The sequence below is a fragment of the Leucopleurus acutus genome (assembly GCF_964270905.1).
Source record: "Leucopleurus acutus genome assembly, chromosome: 6".
Classification (NCBI taxonomy): Eukaryota; Metazoa; Chordata; class Mammalia; order Artiodactyla; family Delphinidae; genus Leucopleurus; species Leucopleurus acutus.
In genome coordinates this window covers 107,220,470-107,237,043 of record NC_139149.1, presented here as the reverse complement: position 1 = coordinate 107,237,043, position 16,574 = coordinate 107,220,470, and the positions used below count along the sequence as shown (strand labels likewise).

Below are 16,574 nucleotides of genomic sequence, written 5' to 3'. Positions count from 1 at the left end.
AGGTACCTGAGATGCCAGTTTCTTGTGTAGGCATTCTTTCCCTAAACAAACTATTTATTTCACAATTTTTAATTAATGTCGGGAATTTTTGCTTAAAAAAAAAGACAACCCAACCAAACAAAAGAACTTAGCCAATCATGTGAGGACAACAGTGAGAGAAATGTCATTGTCATTCTACAAGTAATACTGTCTTTTTAAACGTAGCTAAGACTGTTCTATAGTGACCACACCTACCAAAGAGTTTTCAGTGTTCTGATTTCAGGATGATCGTAATGGCCAATCCACCTCCCAAAACACAAACATAACTCCAGCTCGGCCATGCGGGCTGACTATGTGGAAGGCTACAGACAGGATCATGCTGCTCTCTTCCATAACTGACAATTCACGACAGCCTAGAAGCGCTTTTTCTGAAGAGGCCCCGACTAGGAATAGAGAAGTCTGGCCTTCTTGCCTGGTGTTTACCACTCAGAATGTGACCCCGGGCCAGCCATTTCATTTCTCTGTGCTTCTATTTCCCAATCTAAAACAATGGCTATAATTACAAATGCTTATTTCGTAGGGTTCTGTGTGGGGATGTGAACCTTCCTAGCACAGTAACCACGAGGGAAGAGGTACTGCTTGTTGACCTGGAAAGAATTCACCAAAACATTTAGTTACAGTGGTTTCTTCTGGATGCCTGTATTATGGGTAGCTGCAAGGACACACCTCAAATGTGATGTGGTTTTTCTCCGGGTGGTGGGGTTATGGATCACTTTTTGTCTTCTTTTTGGTGATTTGTATTGATTATTTTCCACCGTGAATATGTTCTGCTTCTATAACCAGCAGGACAAATGCTTATCCAAATTCTGAAAGACCATAATAACCGAGTTCAGGGACCCATCACCACCTGTCTCAGGCCCTCAGCACTGTCCACCCCGGGACATCTGGAATTCAGGGAGGACTTCCTGAAAAGGAGCTGACTGCTGCTTATTCCCATGGCAAAACAAAAGCAGAATCGCACGGCAACCACAGCACGCATCTAACAGGTGTTAGCACACACACATCAGAGCAGTCTCACACACGTCATCACCTGCCTCCCTTCCTTCTGAAGACCAGAGCACTCTGTCCCTGCGGTAGGAGAAAGCTGAGAGTCCATTTGCAGCCAGCCTGGAAGGCGGATGTGGGGGCTAATTCAGGGGTTCAACTCTGCTCTAGGGTGGACACACAGGAGCCCAAGGAAACGTGGATCCAATCTAGCACCTTCCAGGAAGGTCCTGACCCCCAGGCTCTTCAGCCTGGGGAACCCAACCTACATCACAACAGCATCCCCAGGGCAGGACACCGTCCACAGTAATTGGGCCATAGATATAAATGATGGGATATTAAGTCTCTTGACTTCTCCGAGTCTGTTTCCTCATTGAGTAAGATCAGGTGTCAGATATGCTGACCTCTAAGGTCACTCTCAGTGCCAGTTATGTTTGAAAATGGTTCAGCCTTGTCTCATTCTCCATTATCTACTTTAAAAAGTAATTTAAGTAAATTAAGCAAAGGATCGAAACAATAGGTCCCTCCCCAAGACTGCAGTTATGTGCTTAAAATTATATGCTAAAGTTAGGTGGTATATGTTATCTGTACTTACAATGCTTAGAAAGGAATTAGAAAGGTTCAAATAAAAAAGAATAACATTTTATTCACTGAAAATATCAACTACTGAGTCTATGAAATAAAGTCTCAAAGTCTGGGCCTTCAGCTCAAAAATAAAAAAATAGATACTGTTTTGTTTGGTTTCATATTTTAGTACAGACACAGAGAATGAGAAACTTCTTCACACCCTCAATTGTTTGATTAATAAGAATGTAAAATCCACTATAATTTTAACGCACTATTTGACATCTCTCTTCCTAATTAAAACATTTTATGAAATGATGAGTTTCTTAATCACACCTATATTACTAGTTTTCGCCAATTAAGTTTGATCTTATGAAACACTGAATATACACCTCAATAACTTCAAGATTAAAAATTGTATAGATGACCTGAGTATCCAAATCATCATATTAGTAAACTTGATATTCTCTAAAATTCTTACATAACTTAGGGAATCATAGTTGCTGAAGCAGAGAATTTCATAGATGGGTAAGTAAAGTGATCAGCTCATTTCAAAAGTTACTGTATCTCTTTCCTAAATCTAATATATTGGGTAGCTGAAGTGAAGTCAGTCAGTCACTAAAACCTCCTGTCGTTCAGCAGAAAGAACAATGTTTTTGGTTTGATAGCAAAGAACAAGATTTACTCATTTCCGTACCCTGCAGTGCTTAACAGCACCATACACAAACAAGAGGCTCCAACTGGGATTTCCTGAGGAACAGAATGAATAATGATCCAGGGCAACATGATGAGTGTGCAAGGTAATATTTCCGGAACCATCAAGACTTGGTAGTCCACAAAACAGGGTCCACGTGTGGGGAAGATGAAGGGGACATGGGTAGGTGGAATTAATTCATTAGAGGTTTGTGTATACTTTTATTGCTAAATCTACTCATTAGCATCTGAATGATCCCTTTCAATAAATGGTGATTGTGGGGTTAGGTAGCCAGAGGAAAAATTATAAATTCACATAGAACTATTAATGTTAATTTCTCAAATATGTTTCAATTTCATGTATCATTATCTTTATTATTTTAGCAGCGGCTGAGCTACAGTTAATCTTTTTAGGTATAAAACCTCCACAGAAGCCTGCTCCTTCCCAATAGGGACCTAAACAGAACTCTGGTCCATTTATTTTATTATTTCTTTTCCTGACTGGGATATATTCACATGTTCTTTTGCAGGTTTGAAACATCATGTATTTACATTTCTTTATATGCACAATTTCACACCTAGATACAGTCTCAAATATCAAACTTTACTCACTGAAATGAATATCTCCAACGTAGAGAGAAGGGAGTAAGAACCTATAATCCAAAGGAAGTGTTCTGCAATGAAACTGCTTTTAGGGAATCTGGCAGATGGCGCTTTTTCATTACAGAGAACGTTTTCCTGGGGGAAAACACACCAAATTACTTTAAAAAAAGAAGTGGTCACATGGAATGAGCTGTACCTCTCTGTCCTGGCCTGCAACACGCCTGCAAAGCCAAGCAGGCCGGCCGTGATCATTTGCATATGTTAAAAATCGCCAACTGCATTATGCCTGCACTGGGCCAGTGAAGGCTCAAATAATCATGCAACTGACGCAGATACCACCATCAAATGCATGTATTTATCAATTTAGATCTGCCTTAGACAGCTGTGTGAATTTATCTTCCAGAAATGATCTTTCATCCGTCAGCCCTGAGACCTAGATGACAAACACTCGCCAATATTCCTGACATTTCTCAATACCCGCATCTCTTTCTAGCTATGCCCGTCCTGCTCAGTCCGTTACCACAGAATGGAAGAGGAAGAAGCTTTGAAGAGGACCCAGTTCAACTCTCTTATTATAAAAAATAATAATAAAACAAAGGTCTGATCAGATTCAGTGACTCACACCTCAAATAAGGTTAGTTCACTGATATTCCAGGACTGAAGCTCAGACCACTAAATTCCCATCCTTTTCTCTTTGTACCACACGATGAAAGATTAAAAGAACATGTACATAATTTATTCCATTTTTTTCAAAATTTTTCATACAACAATAAACAAGACAGATGTCATTTTTATTTACCTTGGTGTAGCCTCAATAAAAAGCAAAATATACAACACAGTTAAAATAAATTCTCTTTCTGCTTTTTATTTAAAATGTATCTGAATTGGCCCCTATGAACATATATGCCTATAAACAGGATTCAAAGATATTGTCAAGTGATCTTTTAATAATAAAAGCCCTAGATATTAATTCGGAACCCAGATACTCTTTTCCAATATGGCTCTCCTGGTAATTTTACATGTAAAGACTTAGAGACAAAGCAGCAACCAGTTTCATTCTGAAGCCAAGACCTTTGTCGTATGTCCCACCACAGCTTCACATATGGCTAGCCAGCAACCCCAACTGTACAATGTGGGGAGTGGGTGACAACTCTGCTTGATTTTCACAAGAGAGCCAAAGTGTGATTGTGGCCATTTGCCTTTCAGAAGAGTCTAAGAAAAGAAGCACACGTTACTCCACATGTCACGAGGATTTCCAGTTTTAACCAGTACACATGCTCCAGACTGGCAGATAGAAGTTGAAAAGGACACAGCTTTGTACCCAGCCACCCGCTGAACTTGGTGGCAGGCTATTTAAAAAAAAAAAAAAAAAAAAAGGGCACAAATTATACATGGAAGGACGTGGGGGAGAGGGGAGAGGAAAATGCAATGAGCTAATGTTCCTAGCTGGCATCTGCCTTTTGACTCAAAGAAAGGAGATGGCTCTAGTCCAAAATTTTTCTATTATTGTGGTATCAGCTGCCTCTTGGATTCGTTTATAAGAACTGAGACTGCCAACAGAACAAGACAAGATTTCTGTTAATGGTAGTAAATGTGCAAGCTTCTTGAAATAATAGGAATTTCGATATTTCTTCTACAAAGGCTACTTTGGTATTATTATTCCTGGCATGAGCTTTAGGACTTATAATTATGGCCAGGTACTATTAAGAAATATGACAACAGCAAATTCTGAGGTTAAAAAAGTTGTTACCTTGATTCTTTAATTTACTCTTCCAATATATTGAACTAAAGAAACTAATTGGTGCTGGATGTCTCTTTATGGACTGGCATTCTACCAAATGAATTTCTATTAGTTGGCTCTTTCAAATCTCAGTATTATTGATGACTATTACACTAACTTCTTACTCTGAAAACTGGGAATCAAAGAGAAAGAATTAAGCATTTACCTAGCCTTTTAAAAAAAGGACTATAGACGCTACCTACTTCATGAGGGAATGATCACACTTTTTTTAAAAAGCCAATAAATAAATTACTAGACAGATTATGTCTAGTAAATGACAGATTCAAACTGAGGATGTAGAAAACAGGAAAAAGCATCACTACTATCCTTACAATAAACATGAATGCTGGACAATCTGCAAATCAATACCTTTTCCTGAACCCAACAGAAAGCTGAGGCAGTAGGGCAGCCAACTAGACAGAAGTCTAAAACAGCATAGGAACACTTGCTTACCTAGGACAGACTCTGCTGGACACTAACAAAAAGAATTCAGCCAAAACTGTTAAACTGCTAAAGGCTGAGTGTGAGCTGGCAAGATTCTATTCATAGAATATATAACACGGAACATATTGGGAGATGCAGTACAAAGGAATTCACACCCACTTTCAGGCTCTTCTCAGGACCTCATGTGGCCCTTGCAAAAGACATATATGAGCCCAGATAAAGTGTCCTTTGTCCTCTGTCATTCCTGGCACAGTCCTGAGGGAAAGAACAGCAGCCACTGCAGGCAAGGTCTGCATGAAAGGCTGCCTAGATCCTTCTTCCCTATCGTCCCTAAGGAACAAAAGACTTAAATGCCTGGGAGAAAGGCGAAAGCCAAGTTTCCCTTAAGGAAATGGTGAAAACCTCCTGCAGCTTAGAGAAGGGAAGAGGAGAAAAAGAAAAAAACCCTCTAAACTGGGGAGAGGGGCAGGGATACTGAGAAGGCCACACCTCCAAACCGAGGGACACAGTGACTGCGTGAACTAAGGCTTAATCAGGGCACCCCCCCGGCACTGGTCTCCACCACCAAACTAAAAAACACAGGCTAACAAGTAATAGCAGTGTGCCACCGGGGGAGGGGCGACAGAGGGGATGGAGTACCTATCCCAGCTGCAGCACAAAGACTTACAACTGAAGTTCAAGTAGACATTGAGAGGCACTCTGGCAAATCAGCCCCCACCCTAAGAACAAGGTAACATTAGAGGAATTCGAAGTCTTTGATGCACTGAGGGGACCATACAGTACCTACTCAGTATTACTCACAGTAATTCTATATAATTCACAATACTCACAGTGCTCAGTAGACAAGATAATCCATAGGATTATCCATAGGATATCCATAGGATAATCCATAGGATAATCCATAGGATTAGAAAATCTGGGCAACACTATCAACTCAATTAATCTAACTAACATTTGTAAAACACTCCACCCAACTAGAGCAGAACACACATTCTTTTCAGGTGCACATGGCATTTTCACCAGGATGGTCCATAAAATATCACAACCAGGTGAGATTTATCCTGAGAATACAAACCTGCTTCAAGTTTGAAAATCAAAATAATTTAGTATGTCAATAGACTAAAGAAGAAAAAGTATATAATAATCTCTACAAATATAGAATAAAAAATGCTATTTTTAATAGCATACCTCTCCCTGCAGAAAGAAAGAAAAAAAGAAAGAAAGAAAGAAAGAAAAACAGACTTAGGTATAAGTTTAAGAAAATATATAAATATATGGAGGAACTGTATGTTCAAAAACTTTTAGTGGTGTGAAAAAATGATTACAACATAATACTGAATGAAAAAAAGTAAGGTTCAAAATAGTACATATCATATGGCCAACTTTTATATAAAATAAACTCAAACCAAATATTTTTCCACCGGGAAAAAAGGGCTAAAAAGTAATAAAGGCCATTTAAAAAAATGTCTCCTTGTTTTCTCACTCTTAATAAGACAGTCATGAAGTGTTTTAAGGAAAATAAAATTGAAATTAATATAAACAATTTGCAAAGCTATTTCCTTTGTTGTCACCTGTTACTGTATAATGCACTTCAAGGAGTCTCTTCAGATCAGTTTCATTGGAACTAGTTCCATATGCTCTTAAAACATCCACTGAAAATGAAATTCTGTGGTCAAATAAGTTTGGAAAACATTAATTTAATAAATTGGTTTCTTAATTGTAGAACTAATTAGAATCATCAGTATAATAGTGCCATTCTGGATCTTCAAGGGGGTATAGTTTGCAGTTTCCCAAACTTATCTGAATGTAGAACTTATGAAGGGGGGAAGTGAGTGAGTGAAAGAATGAGAGAGACAAGAAAGGAGAGAGCAGAGAGAGTTGTTTCGGCTAAAAATTGAAAGTAAGTTGCAGACATATTATTTTGCTTCTAAATACTTCAGTGGGTATCTCCCAAGAATCAGGGACCTTCTGCTACTTGTCCATAATATCAAAGAAAGCTAATTTCCCAAATAACATCTAATATCTAGTCCAAATACAAAATTCTCCTGTTTCCTCAAAATTTTTCTTTTGTAAGAACCAGTTTTTCAAGGTTCTCATGTTATATTTGCTTGTTATTTCCTTTTAATATAAAATCACATCCTACTTTTTTTTATGATACTCTTCCCCCCTGCCCCATAGGAGACCAGTCTCACTGAATTGTAGAAACCTCACGTTTTATCTGATTTCTCAACTTATTCCTCTATCCCATGTATTTCCTGTATATGGACCCCTTACATTGGAAGACTTAATTAGAGTCAGGCTAAACATTTTTAGTAAGAATATGTCATAGACGGTGCTGTGTTCCTCATATGGCATCATATCAGGAGACACACAATATCAGGCCCTCCCACCAACGATGCCGCCACGTTTGATCGCTGGATTCAGGTGGTGACTGTCAAATCTCTGTTTCCCACTCCTATTAGCATGTCCTCTATGAGGTGATACTTTATCACCATGTGAATGTCCCGTTTCTTTTTTAAATTTTTACTGGAGTATAGCTGATTTACAATGTTGTGTTAGCTTCAGGTGTACAGCAAAGTGAACCAGTTATACAACGTCCGGTTTCTAAACAACCTTTGAACTAGTGGTTTACGGTGCTTGATGATCTTTGCAAGGCTACCAGTTATTTCATTGGTTTCTTGTTAATTTTTATTTACTTCTTTTAAAAGTCCTTTTTAGGAAAATGTACTCTTTGTGGGATATAGTTAGGTGAGTTTTGACAAATGCAAAGAGTTGTATATCCATCACAACAACCAAGATACAGAATAATTCCATCACTCCAAAAAATTCCCTCCTGTTGTCCCTTTGTGGTATTAAATAAAGTTTTGTACAAAGTCCATGATTAGTAGGTTTGCCCTGACTTACTTAACTTTTTTGTGTGTGTGGTAGACTGGGATTAACATTTTTATCAATGACAACATTCCTACTATATTTCTAAGATTCACATCCAAGAGAGCATATCGTACTTACGTGCAATGGACAATCCAAGATAACAAATCAGACCACAGTTCTGTTAAGATCATGGCTTGTTCCAGATTAAATTAAATACATAATATCCTCACCTCCAGTAATATTTCATGTCTCACCTGGGAGTGATTAAGCAGCTGTGTGCACAGGACTAACCTTGAGAATTTGTTAAAATACAGCCTCTGGGGCCCTGCCCCCAGAGGTTAGGATTCCAAGGCTAAGGCATGCTTGCAGTGATTGTAATACCAGTAGTCCACTGAACCTAGTGATTACAAGAATGGCCCCAATTATCCACCTCTCCTTCTGTGCAGCCCCTTTGCCATGTGACTCTGCAGCTCCTCCCATGAAGTGATGGAGTCTATTTCCCTATCCCATGAATCTTGTCTGGTCTCATGACTTTGCTTCAGTAACAAAATACAGCGGAACTGACAATGCATCAGCCTAAGTCTCACTTGTTTCCACACTCTCCCTTGGAACCCTCGCGCTGAGGCCTTGTGACTGAGCCTGGGCTGGCCTGCTGGATGATAAGTCATGTCCGGCCCAGTCTCCACCATCGCATCAGACCACAGTCAGTCAGGCATGTGAAGGAGGTCACCCTAGAGCAGCCAGCCTCAGATGACCACTGCAGACACCTCAGCACACCAGCCGAGGTCACGGAAGCCTGGCCCAGTGGACCCGTACACACAGGAGCAAGAAGAAATGTGTATTGTTGTAAGCCATGGGTGGCAGGGTGATTTTAACCAGTAACAGACAACTGATAGACCACAGTTCTGATACTCTTCACCTGACAAGTACTAATTTATCTCTTCCTCCCCGTTTCCTAGGTCACCCCCTCCACGCACACTGCTGCTGCTAAGACCGTATTCCCTCAATTCAGACACAAAGTAGCCACAATTTATGTATTCCCATCATCTGGTGTGATACCTGGTACCGCCCCCCCGCCGGAGGTGCTCAATCCTTGTTCGTGAAATGACTGCTGCCGATTCACATACACAGGTCTGATCTCATCACTCCCCTGTGCAGAACTCTTACTGGCATTTACATCATATACCAGATCCATTTTCCACGTGGCCTATTTAATTCTAGGACCTCTGTGATCAGGCCCTAGCCTAGCTGCTCACTCTTCTTCCCCTTCTTCTCTTAATGCTCCATTCGAAAGTGAAGGTGGGATGACCACACCGCTTGCTTCTGTGTCTGAGCAGATACTGATTCCTGCCTGGAAGGACCTTCCGCATCTCTGCAAACCCTACACATTCTTGAAGGTCCAACTCGAATGCCGCCTCTTCTGTGAAATTCTGATAGATCTAGTTAAGGAAGAGCTCACCCCTTCTCACTGCCTCTAGCAATCGGCCTAAGCCTCTCCTAGGTACCTGACATTATGGTTACTTACGGCATCTAGCATGCATTTCCCCTACCAGAGATTGTGAACTTTGGGTGGTGGGGCGAGATTCCACTTTTTAACCTTCCTGTATTCTTTATCACAGTACATGAAACACAGTAAGACCTTAATAAATGTTTATTGAATGAATAGACGATTTTTACTGCTTTTTAAAAACGGTAATACCCAAACTCATAAGCCAAACCCCGGAACAAATATGGCAAAATAAATACAGCGGTTTTCATATATCAGTTTGTAAAAGGATCTTCTGGAAAGCTGGTTAAGAATACAAATTCCTAGTCTCTGCCCACAGGAAGACTGGTTCAGCAGGCCTGCAGTGGAACCCTGAGTTTGAATTCTTGTCAGGCTATTCATGTGATTTTGAGGAAGGCTTGTGGCCAACAGTTTGATACGCAGCGATATATAGCCTACTTTACAGATATGAATTTCAAAGTAAACCCCTTCTTTCATGCACCTGAGAATTTTTTTTTAAGTTCCTTGACTTTAAGGACAAAGCACTGAGTGCAGCAGACCTATAAAAAGAACCACTTTAACAATACATACATAGTCTGGCACCTTATTAGCTTAAGCTGCTAGGAATACGGCATCACACCCCATTCTTTGTAATCACGATCTGCACACATTTTTTCATCTACATGTCCTTTTTATAAACTATTTAAAGTTTAATTTGCTACAAATAGTCCTTTTTCAGACATCTCACCACGTGAGGTATGTACTTTAAAATAAAGTGAAGGGCGCCAAACTCCTACCTTGGTCCCGGAGGCTGGCTCTTAGCGCTCTCTCCAGCTGTTCCTCTTCACTCAGTCCCGCTGTATACGCGTCAAAGTTCCTGGGTACTTCTTCGGGGTAACCTGGCCTGCCACGTGGGTAATAATCCTGATATCCAGAGTAGCCTACAGGCACAATGAAAAAGTTATGGAATGCTGCCATGGACTATTCTTTTCATACTTCCTATTTTGTTAGCAAAGACAATAAAATAATTTATGTCATTCTTTTGACTACAGTGATAATCCTCAAAATAAGAAAAGATGACCGATGGATGGAGAATGCCTCCACGAAGGTGGGCGATGACTGTCCCGTCACTGTTGTAGCCACAAGGCCGAACACGGGACTGGATATGAATGAGTCCTTATGTGCTGAAGACGAAGAAGATGTTTATTTTTTAAATCAATTTTTACTGGAGTCTAGTTGATTTACAATGTTGTGTTAGTTTCAGGTGCACAGCAAAGTGAATCAGTTGTACATACACACATAGCCACTCTTTTTTAGATTCTTTTTCCATTAGGTTATTACAGAGCATTGAGTAGAGTTCCCTGTGCTGTACAGTAGGTTCTTATTAGTTACCTATTTTATATAAGAAGATATTTTGAAGACATGAGCAGTACTGGAGAGGGGACTGGAAAATGGGCTATTGACATATGGAGTGGATTCTTTCAGTTTAGAGCTACTTAATACTTGGAGTATTTTCAGTGAAGTCCTGGCTGGAGTCAAGGGAATGGTTGAACTGATAGCTGATAAAGCCTTACTGTCTGGTGGCTCCAAACAATGAGAGGCAGACCAATATTTAACACACATTCTGCCGGGCTTCTGTGCTAGGTATGATACTTCAGAGGCTGATAACTACATCGAGAAATACAAGCCAGTGTGTCTCTAATTAGAATCCTAAGTCAGAGATCATAGTTTCTATTACTAGCACTTCTGAGAAACTGGTTGCAAGATTAAATGAGAGAAGAGACAACCTGGTCATTAAATAATGCTTTAAGAATCAAACTTCGACATACCATTAATAAAGGGCAAAGTTGACTTTTGCAAGGTACTTCCATCGACCTTTTCAAGTCCGTTTGAGTTTATTCCTTACATTTTTCTTTAATCACCACTTTTATGGAATTTGTTTGGAAGATATTATTTTTCCCCACAGACGATTACCAATCTAATTCTGGTATAATGAGAGAGAAGTATGTTTGATTTTTTTTCCCTTCTCTCCTTCCATTATCACACCCTTTGAAGATGATGTTTCAAATGTTTAATTAATGTGCTTCTTATTATTGATGAAAATTCCTACCCTTCATAAGTCTTGTGTCATATGTCTCCATATCACCCACCATAGCACATGCCTGAGTTTAAGCTTCTTATTGCTTTAAAAAGACTAAAGAAAAAAAAAATCAAGCCAACAAGGGGAACACTGTAGGGTAGAACCTGGTTAATTGAAATTTCATATTCAGAATTTTTGATAATTGGTCTTGAGGCTATTTTAAAATTTACTTTTGTGTTGGTTATGAAAAAAATGCTTTCCTAATATATGAGATTAAAATGAAAACAGTTAATTTCCCATAAAAAGCTTTCAGGCACTCTAAAAGTCTTTATTTTCAAATAAAAAGTGAAATGACAATAAAACACACTAGTTTCAGCTGATAATATATGTGTTTACATAAATATTTGTCATATAAAGTATTTGTGTCTATTGGTATGTTTTTACAACTTTCATGAGATATAACTGACATACTATATAATCCATCAATTTAAAGCATATAACTCAACGGCTTTTAGTATATTCATAAGAGTTGTGCCATCAATACCATAATCAATTCTAGAACATACCTATCACCCCCAAAAGAAATCTGTACCCTTTTAGCTCTCACCCTCTGACCTTCCTAGCCCTAAATAACCACTAATCTACTTTCTATCTCTGTAGCTATGCCCATTCTGGACAATTTTATAAACAGAATCATATAATATGTGGTGTTCTGTGTATGGCTTATTTCATTCAGCATAATGTTTTCATGGTTCATCCATGTTGCAGCATGAATCAGTATTTCATTCTTTTTCATGGCCAAGTAATACTCCATTGTAGAAATATATCACATTTTGTTTATTCACTCATCAACTTATGACATTTGGGTTATTTCTGCCTTTTGACTATTGTGAATAATGCTTCTATAAACATCTGCATACAAGTTGTTATTTGGACATATGTTTTCATTTCTCTTGGGTACATACCTAAGAGTGGAATTGCTGAGTCATATGGTAATTCTATATTTAACCATTTGGAACCACCAGAATGTTTTCCAAAGCAGTTACACAATTTTATATTCACACAAGCAACATGTATGGGTTCATATTTCTCCACATCTTCACCAACACTTGTTATTATCTGTCTTTTTAATTATAGCCATCCTAATGGGTGTGAAGTGGTATCTCACTGTGGTTTTTGATGACTAATGATGTTGAGCATCTCTTCATGTGCTTATTAACCATTTGTATATCTGCTTTGGAGAACAGTCTATTCAGAGCCTTTGCTCACTCTTACTGATTACTACAATACTCTTCTATTTATCATCTATTACAAAATCTTCTATGTTGGTACTATTTTATTTAATGTCCTTGAAAGTCACAGACATGAATGATTTAAACAAACATTAAATAAAATTGTTCAGGATTTCGCGGGCTAATCCTTTCTTCTAATGTAGTAAAAATTAGTGGGCATTTACTAAATACCTCCTATAACGCAACTTCCATATTCTCTCTCACATGTTTCCCATGTCAGAATATAAACATTATGATATTGGAATCAGGATAAGGATATAAGTATACTGAATGATTTAGGACTGAAATGGGATCTGGACACAATTTTTAATAAGGACACTCTTCCTCAAATTGGTCTCTACGCAATAGAACAATCAGAAAAATTCAGCTCCCACTACTGTGTTGGTGAACACCCACCAGCAAGGTTCATATCCTGAGATAAAGATGACTGTGGCACTGCTACAAATCTTGCTTTCTATGCTTCTCACCAAAAAAGCCAAAAAACAAATAAAAAATAACCCCCCCCCAAAAAAAACTTTTCTATAAGGGCAAATGGTCAAAACACAATAAATGTATCTACTTCACAAAGAATAAAAGAAAGGGGCAACCATTCCAAAACATAATAGAATATTTATGGATAAGTCGCTGAATACCACAGGATGCTTCAGTAATGCCTGAATAGAGAGACTGCCCAATTCCCTAAGAGTGCCAATTATTTTATTGCAACACAAAAAGCACATTGGGCACTTTCCCATATGGCTCATTACCACTTTCAAATCCCTGTGGAAAGTCATTTTGTTACAGAAGGTCTAAGCAGCATTTCTACCCTCAAAAATATTCAGCTCGTTCAAAATCCAAAGTAACCCCAAAGCTCTGAATAGCTATCTATGCAGATACCGGAAATATGACATACATCTATAGAGTTTCAATTGACAGGTAAATTTGCTACGATTTGAGGCAACATTTTCTTGATAGAGAAAAACATCTTTCCTCGTGTATTTCTTTTAAAATACAACCGAGCAGTGCCTTAACAAAATATAAGCCTACAACTCTAAACATCTGAATATTATAAAATCTAATTTGGTACTTGTGAGACAAAACATGGGGAGAGAGAAAGGGAAAGTTTTAATGCCTTAAGTCAAAAAGACTAGTGTGGTTAAAGGTTCTATATCATCAGTCATAAATCATCAACAGGACCGAAAATCCCATCAATATCTATTATAATGAGAACAGGTCTCCTAGGACCAAAAATTTTCTACAGCTGTTCCACTGGCCCAATCAGATTTTTTTAAATCTTCATAATAAACATGGCTGGAAAAACCTAACAATCAAACACTTAAGATAAAAAAGTTTAAATTATATCCTGCAATGAATACTAGCTTAATATTTTTTTGTAGTTATATACTTTGGCTCCGTAATAAAAGAAATTCTGGTTATCATTATTCTATAAACTACTCCATCTGTTCCTTATACACATACCAGAATTTCACAGCAAAAGAGATCAAGAAACACCACCGAGATTAGAAAAATTGGTAACAGCTTTTTAAACATTCATGAGGTTCTCTGACCTATAAAGACTTTTCCAGCTAAGGATGGCCATATTAAGAATAAATCATTACTTGTAAGAGATACATATGCTCTCATAAAAGTTCCCTAGATGACCATTAGTATGGCCACCGGGCCTTATGTAGCTCTGCCTTTGAAGAAATCCAATCACTTCAGCGGAAGAAATATAAATATGGTAATCTTACAGGGAATAAGAAAGAAAGGTGAAAGGGGCTTTTATTTTTGCCTTTAATTCTCTGGCCTATGTGTCTGCTGTGCTTATGCCTCTTTCATATGAAGGAGGCTTTTTGCAGGTTTCCGTTTTTCCTTTTTTTTAAATAAGTTCAAAAAAGATGAAAGAAAAGTCAATACAGGAAACTTCCCTAATTTGTAAGGTTAAATCAGTAGAATGTCCATCTCATATCCCTGTACAATAGAAAAAGCAGCAGCTAGGAATCAGTGACTTGCATTTTTAGTCCTAGTTCTATAACTAACTACCGGTATGACTTTAGCCAAATTACTTAACATTTCTAAACCTCAATTCCCAGCTGTCACACAAGATATTAGGACTAGGTAATCTACGATAGTTCAAGTCATGTCTGTGCACAAGTATGTTATTATTACTCTTTTCATCCAGAGGAACATTCTTGTTTCTTTTGGAGATTTAAAAAATGAACCAGGAGACAAGCTCCTTTTCCTCTAGCAACTCTGAGGTATTAGGAGCCATGCCCTCTGCCTACTGGAGAGAACAAGGTCAACAGGAAGAGAGAAATCACAATGGGAGACAGAACCAAAATGGTCTTCCTGTACAATTCACCTCTTCCTAGTCACATAGGCCGAGAAACCTCTTCTTATACTTAAGTCAGTGTAAACTGGCCTCCATAACAAACAACCAAAAGAACCCAATGCTCTTCCAAATGACTACATCAGCTTTGTTGACAACTAATCATCACACCTCCTCTCCTCGGGTGAGTCCACAGATAGAAGCAGGTGAGCCTGCATTGTCCAGCAGCCGTTCCTCTCCTACACCAAGACCACGTTTCTAGGATTTGAAGCATCCAGATCATCATCAGCGAAAGCCTCAGAGTAAAGCCTCTCTGGGCAGCAACAGCATTCATCTCGGTAGTCCCCAAGCCAATCACCTAAGCCTATGGTTTTCGTTCCTGAACCCATTAGAATCACCTGGGAAGCTTTAAAAAAGGAAGTCAAAGTCCCTGTCTCTATCCCTATTCTAACTTAATTGGCGTGGGTTGAATTCAAGGCATGGACATGTTGTAAAAGCGCCTCAGGTGATTCATACAAACGCCAGGATGGATAACCATGCTCCGAGCCTTTAGAACTACACCAAAAACGTATCTTCACTATAACTCCCACAGTGTCACTCTACTGAATAAATTGTTCAGTGGCACTCCAGTACATTCTGGATAATCCCAGACAGGCTTTTTCATAAAGGACTGAAGAGCCCTTTCCTTTCATGGCTTTCCTTAACTTCTACTTACTCATCAAGACACAGCACCCCACTTCTTCTGGGTAAAACCTCCAGTGACTACAGCCCTGCTCCTTCCTTCCAGGCTGAACCCCGACTGCACTACATTAATATCGCTGAATTGAACTTCTACCTCTGCCAGGAAGGAGTAACTGGGACTGGACTAGCCCTTCTACTTAATCTTAAGTAGAAGTCTGGAGAAAATATATGAAACAAATGTTTTTAGACATTGTACAATTGGCAGTACAAGATTTTGAATCTTGAGAGAAAGGAAATAAAGGAAATGAGCCTGGAGGCACTTTCCAGACGGTGGTGCAGGGAGCGTGAACACAATCAGATGCAGCAGGCTCCCTGAGTTGAGCTGGAATTTGCAGGGCAGAGTACAGCAAAGGAGAAAACTACGTGCATAGCAAAACCTCCAGAAATCTTCATGGGGTCGCCTGGAGATGTTGTTGAATATTAAGCCATGAGTGTGAAATTCCATGAGACCAGGCAAAGGATGCCTGAGAGCTATAAACTGAACAATTCCCAGAGCTCAGGCAGGGCTGGGAGACCTTTGCATTCCAACCAGCCAGAGCAGAGTCCCTGCTGAACAAAGGGCATTCAGGAGAGATCCCACAAAAGTAACATCTCAGCCACAGCACAGAATTAACCCTAGAATAAAAGTTACTTTAGACCCACCCTCAAGAATTAAAGAATAAGCCCCAGAAGGATCAAACTAATCATCA

At 39.0% G+C, this 16,574-nt stretch overlaps 1 protein-coding gene across 5 annotated transcripts in view; it reads right to left on the bottom strand.

Moving 5' to 3' along the window:
* The window catches only part of RHBDD1 (rhomboid domain containing 1), a 114,588-nt gene that overhangs the window by 39,209 nt on the left and 58,805 nt on the right, over positions 1 to 16,574 (bottom strand). For all 5 annotated transcript variants that reach the window (XM_082841487.1, XM_082841491.1, XM_082841490.1 and 2 more), the window contains one exon: positions 10,262 to 10,405. In XM_082841487.1, coding sequence (XP_082697613.1) covers positions 10,262 to 10,405 — 144 coding nt within the window. The remainder of the gene's footprint in view (positions 1 to 10,261; positions 10,406 to 16,574) is intronic.